We start from the raw sequence: 9,506 nt of genomic DNA, 5'->3' as shown, positions 1-9,506 counted from the left end.
TCTTTAAGCACATACAACTTGAATTTAAATCATAACACATAATTAGAAAATTAGGCCCATTAACCAAACAGGCCCAACACCGCTACCTTGACTCCAGGGCCATGGTCGAGCTGACTTCTACCATACCCGAGAACCGAGTAGTAGTTGGTCCAAAGCCGAGGATCGAGCTTCTGCCCAGTATAAATTTGTATTTTGATTTTTCAACTAAATTTTTAAATAAATTAATAGAATTGGTTGACGTGTCCGTTAACATAATTTTTTAAGTCTTCAAGTATTTTTGTTCTTTTTAAAAAAGGTTTATTTTGATACTTAATGTTTTTTAGAGGTCCATCGAGACACCAAATGAAGAAGTTTCACACACCGTTGACAACTTCTATTGAGACTGTGTATACCCCCTTTTATTTCCTCACATGCCTACAACAATTGTTATTTTACTCTGATTTTTTTCCTGACATGGCTACAACAATTCTTACTTTGGGGATATGGGTACAACAATTGAATAAGAATACTCAGAGACTCTCTATCACACTAAGTTTGAATTCAAACTTAATATTCATTTGTGTGGGTGGAGGTTGCAGCTTTACATTCACAATATATTCACAATTCCTATTTAAATAAACCCCTACTCCCCTCACATTGAACCACGCTAAAATGTTTCTTTAGTTGTGTCAAAATTTATTGAAGTTCTTAGCTCTGTCCATTTACCTTCAAATGTCATTTCTCTCTTTACATATTTGGTATGATATTGCCATTTAATTTTATATTATATTATATATGAATATTTTTTTTAAGATCTTATGAATATTTTTATATTATATTACCACATATTAAATTTTTTTTGTCTAGTATTTTTATATTAGATTATATATGAGTGTTTTTATATTATATTATTACTTATGAATATTTTTATATCATATTATATATAAATATTTTTTAAGATCTTTTGAATATTTTTCTAATATTTCTTTTTTAGTCTTATGAATATTTTTGGTATGATATTATATATAAATATTTTTATATTATATTATTACATTTCAATATTCTTTTCGGTCTTATCCATACTTTTACATTATACTATATATGAATATTTTTATATTATATTATTACTTATGAATATTTTCATATTATATAATATGATTTTTTAATGGATATTTATATATTATATTATTATATATGAATATTTTGGCCAATATTGTGATTATAATTTTTAGGATTCATGTTATTAGAATTTCATGGTATCTTATCGCCTTCCCATGAATATGTTCCTATTGCGGCTCCAAGGGAACATGGTACTAAAGATCTATGGGATGGTAATGAAAGATTATTAAGACCCATAAGACATGTAATCTGGATACTAAAGCATGAGGATATACTTGACCAGCGAGTCAAACACTTAATTGATCATTCTGGTTTTGGACATCTGTTAAAATTTAAGAACATTGACTTCAACCACTTACTGTTTACAACATTAGTGGAAAGGTGGTGAACAGAGGCTCATACCTTTCACTTTCATCTAGGTGAAACAACTATTACATTGGAAGATGTGGAATTAGTATTGGGTCTACCTGTTGATGGAAAGGTTGTTACCGAGATTACTAGTAGTGATTTGGTATCTTTGTGTGAGCAGTTGCTCGAATTTATACCACCCGCTACATCGGTGAAAGGAAATGCAATTAATTTTTCTTGGCTTAACAAAACTTTCAAGAACTGCCACATCATGCAACTGACGATGTTATTGCTCAACATGTTCCAACCCACATATTAACACTTATTGGAAGCCTATTGATGTCTGATTCTTCAGCTAGTAAGGTACATTTAATGTACCTATTATTGTTGCCTGATTTGAACAACGTTAGGAATTATAGTTGGGGGTCAGTTGTATTGGCCTCTCTGTACCGTGCGCTCGATCACGGAGTAGACTTTAATCAGGATAGTATTGGAGGTTACACGCTGCTTTTACAATGTTGGCAATGGGAACACCTAACACGGATTTCTCCTCAACTTCAACTGACTGATGAAGAAGTTGAACAAGGAGTTGGTTTCCCACTCGGGAAAATGATACAATCCAAGCCAACAAGGAGATGACCAAGGACTCACATGACCATTCACACTATGAGAAGTCATCTCAACTTTCAAGTGAAGATCCCATCAAAGATCTAGCCGACCTCACCAGAAGAAGAAATGGGCAAAGAACTGAACATCAAATGTTCTTTTTGCTGGTCTTCTTAAGAATTAAACAAGTTGTAAATAAATTGGGTTTACTCTAGGGGTCCAAATAGCAAGATAGGCTAGAGTAGGTTCATATAGCATAATAGGAGAGGTGTGTTTATCACTTTAGCTTGTTTTTTTACCTAGTTTCTAGAAGAACAAGCCTAAGGTGTGGGTTTGTCAAACCCTAAAGGCAGCCCCATTTTTAGGTTTCCCATCCTACCATTGCTTCTTGTTTTCAAGGCACCATCTCCTATAAATAGGGTGTCATACTCCTTCTATTTTACATGCTGAATTTGAATAGAAAATTTACTCTGCACAAATTGTGTGAGGTGTTTGTGAGGCTTGTTTCCTTTTAGCATTAGGTCTCATCTTGAGTGATTGAAGAGCTCTCAAGTGGCGGCCATCAACACTTATCTTGGAGGAAAACCACACTCCAAGTTGCATGATCCATTCTCAATCCACCACATAAGCTTTCTTTTTCCATCCTTTTCCTTCATTTCCATTTCCACCACTTTATTTTGTGTTCTTCACTTGTTTCCATTCGGTTTTTCCATTGTTTTTTATGTGTTGTTCTTCCTTCATTTCAATTCGGCTATGCATTGTTTCACTGCTTTCTTCCATATCTTTCAATTTCAGCAATGAATCATCCATGTCACCTTATATTGATTTTTATCTTTGCCTTTGGAAGTGAACCTTCACACTTATGTAACCACTTGGTTAAATTCGTGTCCAGTGGGATCTTCCCTAGGTTTCACCATGATTGCTAAAATCTCAATCCTAAGTCAAATGTCATCTAAAATGGAACAATCTAAAATCAACTCACATAAGAAAAGGTATGTTATTTTTGTATTAATTATCGAGACAAGAAAAAAAAGTTCAACTCAAGTTAACTTAGTTGTAAATTTCTTTATATTCCTTTGTTTATGTTAGGTGGACTCGGAGGATGCATAGGATGCACACAGGAGGAACCAATGTTCCCCAAATACGAGCAATGTTTGATGGCATTAAAGCTAAAGAGGTTGTAAACAATATATAAACTAACATACCATTTTAACTAAAATTTTCATATTACTGATGTTTCAAACATTTATTTACAGTTTTTTTTGGACTCCATATCAAGTTGATTATGTTAGGCGCTTGATCACTGTTGAGGTTTTCCCAATTGCACAGGTGGTAATTCCTTTCATATGTTTTGCAACGGTTGAATTTCATCAGGTTGATAAGGTTATGCATCAGTTTGGATTTCGACAAAGTATTCTAAGTGACCCATTGAACCTTATGTTAGAATTATAGGCCTCAAACAAGAGGAGGGTGAATTGTTTATGAAATATTTTCGCAAACTTTGAAGGTAGAGTGAAAGACAATGGAGAATTAATCAATTAGAAAACTGTTTAGCTAATTAGAAAAATGTTTTCAATATGATTGTAGAAAATCAACCTGTTGTTTTTACGAAACAAACGATTGTTTTTATCAGCGATTTATAAAAACAAAGTTAAAACAGTTTAAAGAATGTAAGGATAGAGAGATTCACACACAATGTTTATACTGTTTCACTCTTAACCAAGAGTTACATCCAGTCCTCAGAAACCACTGAGAAACCACTGAGAATTCACTATGTAATCAACCCTAGATTACAAGCTACACACACCCAAAGTGATGATCTTGAACCCCTCAAGAACACACACCACTCCTTGGCAAAAAACACACCAAGAATGTTGATCTTGATCCCCTCAAGAACACACAACACTTCTTGGCAAACAAGTATAGAAATACAATTATCAAGGAAGAATGGAATAAAATACATATGGGTAAATCACAATATCAAAGTTCAGAATACAAGACTCAATCCTATTCCACACTTGAGATGATCCAAAAGCTCTTTGAAAACTTGAAAACTATTTTTGATTGATCTCTCTCACTTAGTTAATGCATAGGAGCGTAAAACAACCTTTTTATTTTCCAATCAAGTGGTTAAAACAGTTAAAACAAAAAACCAAAAACTGTTGGAATCATTTAAAACAGAAAAATCACTTAACAAGATTTTGTTAAGGTTTTCAGAAAAAACAATCGATTGATTTATTGAAACAATCGATTGATTTTTGTTTGACAGCAAAGGCAAAGGCAAAGCTTTTCCAAATCATTTTAAAATCCACTAAGTGTCAAACAACCTGTTGATTCGAAATTTCAACCTGTTGAAATTTCACTTCCTTTTAGAAAACCCATCTTTTCAAAAGGTTAAAGATTCAAATGAACTTAGATCATCTTAAGGAGTGAATTAACAAGTTTCAAACAACTAGACAACACACGCACACAACAACAAGATCTTCAAGCTTTCCACTTCGATTTGGAGACATCAAAGCATCTTATTCAACACCTTGATCAACTTCACAAAGAGGATATGAGAGGACAAACTGATCGATACTGGCCACAATATTATGCCGCATGGATAGCTATGTGGAATGACTATCATAATCATCTAATGCAGGGAAATCAGTGTAACGAAAATGATCATTTGCATAACAAGTCAACATACATGCAATGATACATCAATCACACTATCCGCTACATCTCGTTTATACAGTCACCGTCTGATGACGATGTAAGTTCAATTACAAAATCATTTATTATTCTTCATTGACTCATCCAAAATTAACACATATTTTCAAAACAGTATGATAGACTACACAACCTCACTATGAACATCATGTCGAGTCTTCTTCTCAAGTTGAATTGTTTCAACAACAATATTTTCGTTCGTCAAGTGTTCACCTATCCCAGTTATTCGAAGATAGGGATCAATTTCACATGTCATTCCAATCATGATTCCATCAACCACCTTTCAACTACCCAATATTTTCATCTCAACAACATTTTTATGTTGGTCCATCAAATTCCTTTGCAACCTCTACCATGACCCCTCCATCTACCTACAATCCAATGTCATTCATGCAATATTATCAAAGTGAGGACAATGAAGTCGAAGACACTAACGATGACATTCCACCTCCGCTCCTTCCTACCGTTCCATCCGAACAACAACCACAAGGAGGACAACGAAGAAGACCACCCTGTGGCACAGCTTCTCATAAATGACAACTTTTCCTACATTTCTATTTTCTAATCATGTATAAATTGTACTTATTTATCATTTTATAAATATTTTTTAAACGCTACCCCTTTTATTTATAATTATATAAATCATAAATGCTACTTCGCGAACATAATTTTAATTTTTTAAAACAACAAAAATATGTTTAATTTTAACAATATTTAAAAAGTGTTAAATATTTTGTATTTATTGCACAACCTATTGTTAACCCAACTTGACTTAAGACAACTTTGTTTTTTGTCAAAACAAAATTTAGTTTCACAACGTTGTTGTCCAATTCATGTAATTTTAAATAATTTATAAATTATTATTATATTTATTTATTTTAAAAAATATTAATTTTAAAAAAAAATCAACTGAAATTGCCAACAATTTAAGTAAAATATTAGAGTTGTCAACCCAATGTACAATTTTCTCATATTTTATATAAACTAAAGAAGCTAATTTGGTTGGTAACTTTAATTTTTAAAAAAAAAATAAGTGACAGATTAATGAATTTCATTAATGTTATCTATACCATTAACAACTTTGATTCAGAAATATCCATTTTCATAAATTTTTGTATTTGTTTATTTGTGTAATTTTCAAAATGAATTACACTATTTTGATCAATTTTTTCCAGAAGAAGTAGGGATGTCTTGCATGGGCTTACAACCTCAAATGTAATGAAATCTAAATTGTTCAACAAGGGTTTGTTTAAGTTTGACAACGGGGCATAAAAACTTTGCCAAATTCTTTCTACACCCAGTCTTTTTGGACAACTTCTTCATGCACCTCCATGATTTCTTCGGGCACCTCCATAAAGTTTTAAAATACCAAAATTATCCTTCAGTAAAAGGATAAAAATGAAAATGTTGTTTGTCTACTAGTGAAAAAAAAAGTTACTTCGTGTGGTGGGGTGCAACGCTTGAGCTCAAGTGGTGGTGGTCCTTGAAGTGGTGCTGGAGGTGGTGCTTGAGAAGGTGGTGCACGGTGGTGCTGGCATTGTCACCGTTGGTGAGGTCGTCATTCTCATACTCTCGTAAGTTCTCATTCTCATTCTTCTGCCTTAAATAATTATTTCCGCATTAGTTAATCCAGTGGATCCACGGATCACACAATCTGGTGCCTAAGTAAAGCGTTCCGGATCAGATAACTCCTGTGCATACCGGATCCAGAACCTGCCAAAATCATACTTCCAGATTGTGTAATCCGGTACCAAATGAACTATGGATTACGCAATCTGAAAGTGATTTTAGAACCTTCAATATGCCTTACGTATTACGTAATCTGGTACTCATTTTGCTATATGAATTTCAATTACGCATTACGCAATTCGAAAGACATTTGGAACATCAAACATGACTTACGGATTACATAATCTGGGAGTCATTTTGCTGTGAAAATTTTGACTTATGGATTACACAATCCAGAAGTCACTTAAATGACTTATAGATTACATAATCCGAAATTTATTATGCTGTTAAAATTTGACTTATGGATTATACAATCCGGAAGTCATGTTTAAGTTGTCAATAACAAAATCTTCGAAAGTGAATGGTTTGGAGGTTAGTGTAACTGGTACTCGAAAATGTGAATGTCCCTTTAAATTGTGAGGTAAACCTGTTGGAAAGGGTCAAGGTTGGGTACTTAAGGTAATATGTGGTACTCATAATCATGATTTGTATGATACATTAGTTGGTCATTCATATGCAGGCAGATTAAAAACGAATGAACATTCAATGCTTGTTGATATGACTAAAAGCATGGTTAAGCCAGGTAACATTCTATGTACTTTGAAGGAGAATAATGAGGATAATATGACAACAATAAAGCAAGTATACAATGCAAGATACTCGTACAAGAGATCAGTTAGAGGACCAAGAATAGAATTACAACAGTTAATGATGTTGTTAGACCGTGACAACTATCTTCACTGGAGTACGTGTCAAGAGTCTTCCAATATTGTTAGTGATATTTTTTGGACTCATCCTGATGCTGTGAAACTCTTGAATGCATTTAACATTGTACTCTTAATGGATACAACTTACAAAACAAACAAATATCGACTGCCTTTGCTTGAGATTGTTAGTGTAACTTGTACAGGTTTGTCCTTTTCTGCTGGTTTTGTATTCTTATATAGCGAGAAAGAAAAGAACTTCATATGGGCACTACAAAAATTTAGAGGGTCACTTTTGACATCGCATGTGGGGCCTAAAGTCATTGTTTGTGATAGAGATCTTGCTTTGATGAATGCCATCAATATTGTGTTTCCTAAAACAAGAAATCTTCTTTGTCGATTTCACATCAATAAGAATGTTAAAGCAAAGTGTAAAATGTTGGTACATTCTGTCGAGGCTTGGGAAGTTGTGATGGATTCATGGAAGACTATCATTAACGGTACAGAGATTGCTAAATTTGATGAGTTTGTGAAAAAATTTGAAACTATTTGTTCACCGTGGCCATTACTTTTTGAATATGTGAAGAACACCTGGATTATTCCGCACAAAGAAAGTTTGTCAAGTGTTGAACAAATTTATTAATGCATTTGGGAAATACAACATCAAACAGGTATAAGAATTCCTTTACTTTGTTTAGAACGTGTAATTGTTTTATTATGTTTTATACTTATACAGGGTTGAATCAGCTCATTGGTCTTTGAAACGACTATTACAAAATAGCATGGGAGACTTGTGCTCGTGTTGGGATGCTATCAAGCATGTTATTATACTTCAACATAACGAGATCAAGGCATCATTTCAAATGAGTCTACATGTGATAGGACACACATTCAATGTGCAATTGTATAAAATGTTGGTTGGCTTTATATATAAACATGTTTTGATTCTCATTGCTGAAGAGTTTGATCGGGTCAATGATGTGGGGTTTGATAGTGAACGATGTGGATGTGTACTTAGACAGACTCACGGATTACCATGTGCTTGTTAGTTAGCCAGGTATGTTATGGGTGTCATTCCTCTTAATGAAGTTCATGTTATGTGGACGAGACTAAGTTTTTCAGGTTTATCTGAATGTGATTCATCATCTCGATTGTCAATTCAACAAGAATGGGATGTGATTCTATCCTGGTTCGATGAGGTTGATATTTGTGGCAAAGTGACAATTAAAAACAAGTTGCATGAAATTGCTTATCCGGACATGACAACATTATGTGCACCACTTAATGTAGTTAAGACAAAAGGATCACAAAAGAGTCAAGCAAATAAATTTCAGAGGTCTACAAAACGCACCCCTTCATATTTTGAGCATGTAGATCACATCCATTTTGTAAATGATAGTTCATCATCTTTGAAGACTCGTAAGGTAAAGGTTAAGGTGACGACCAACACCAATGCAATTCCCATGCTTGATCAATTTCCTCTTAAATGTCACCCTTATATTTTGGATGTAATAGATGTTAAAGTTGATGGACATTGTGGATTTCGTGTTATTGCCTCATTGTTGGGGATGGGTGAAGAGTCATGGCCACTCATCAGAATGGATTTATTCAAAGAAATATCTCAGTGGCGTGAAGAATACGCAACATTGTTAGGTGGTCATCAACGAGTAGAAGATATCAAGAGGTCCTTACTAGTGGATGAGTTGTCAGTGGTAAGTGCATATGCGTCAGTGCTGCCTCCGTACTCTCATATGCGTCAATGCTGCCTCCGTACTCTCATATGCGTCAATGCCTTCAGTGACCTGACGACAATCTATCATGCGCTGGAGGATACTGACAATGCGCCGAAATATACCCTGCACCAATTTCAAAATAAATTATCTTGTCAAATATATTGTTTAATCACATAACAATAAAAAAAAAACTTACCACCTGTGCACGCTCATCTTGAAACGAATGACCTGCCTGCTCAGCATTTGGACTACGAAAACGATGACGTGGTACAACACTGGGTCGATCTCCAAGTTCACATCTGCGAATGTATGGGTGTGATATCGTCTTAAACCAAGACATGTACTCAGGAACACATGCAGATGGACTAGAAGCAACTCTCAAACCTGTCACCACGTGGTGATCAAACTGCAACCACCTTTGATCAATGACATGTGCACCAGGAGCCTCAACCGCCATCAGTGATGGTGGAATGCTCTGCTCGTACCCAAATTGGCGCAAGACACGCTCGGGCATATGTCTCTGTGATAAGCTGCCCAATCGCAAGTGACCCGAGAATAAATAAATGGTCTCAAA

The 9,506-nt window shown here is 34.4% G+C and overlaps 1 protein-coding gene across 1 annotated transcript; it reads left to right on the top strand.

The window, feature by feature from the left end:
* The first annotated feature begins 3,009 nt into the window (after positions 1-3,009).
* On the top strand, positions 3,010-8,852 carry LOC137809161 (uncharacterized). The gene is made up of 7 exons (XM_068610298.1): positions 3,010-3,044; positions 3,142-3,229; positions 3,382-3,463; positions 7,016-7,724; positions 7,936-8,243; positions 8,322-8,623; positions 8,715-8,852. Exons 1-7 carry the CDS (start codon positions 3,010-3,012, stop codon positions 8,850-8,852), a joined length of 1,662 nt encoding a protein of 553 aa, XP_068466399.1.
* The last annotated feature ends 654 nt before the right edge of the window (positions 8,853-9,506 follow it).

This window comes from Phaseolus vulgaris, chromosome 2, assembly GCF_051622355.1.
Source record: "Phaseolus vulgaris cultivar YP4 chromosome 2, ASM5162235v1, whole genome shotgun sequence".
Taxonomy (NCBI): domain Eukaryota; kingdom Viridiplantae; phylum Streptophyta; class Magnoliopsida; order Fabales; family Fabaceae; genus Phaseolus; species Phaseolus vulgaris.
This window is presented reverse-complemented; position numbering and strand designations above follow the sequence as displayed.

Excerpts from the sequence above, each read along its gene's own strand:
- LOC137809161 (XM_068610298.1), top strand. The coding sequence starts at position 3,010 with ATGGAACAATCTAAAATCAACTCACATAAGAAAAG. Across the intron at positions 8,244-8,321 it reads TCACGGATTACCATGTGCTT|GTTTATCTGAATGTGATTCA; the intron begins GTTAGTTAGCCA and ends TAAGTTTTTCAG. Across the intron at positions 8,624-8,714 it reads CATCTTTGAAGACTCGTAAG|ATGTTAAAGTTGATGGACAT; the intron begins GTAAAGGTTAAG and ends TGGATGTAATAG.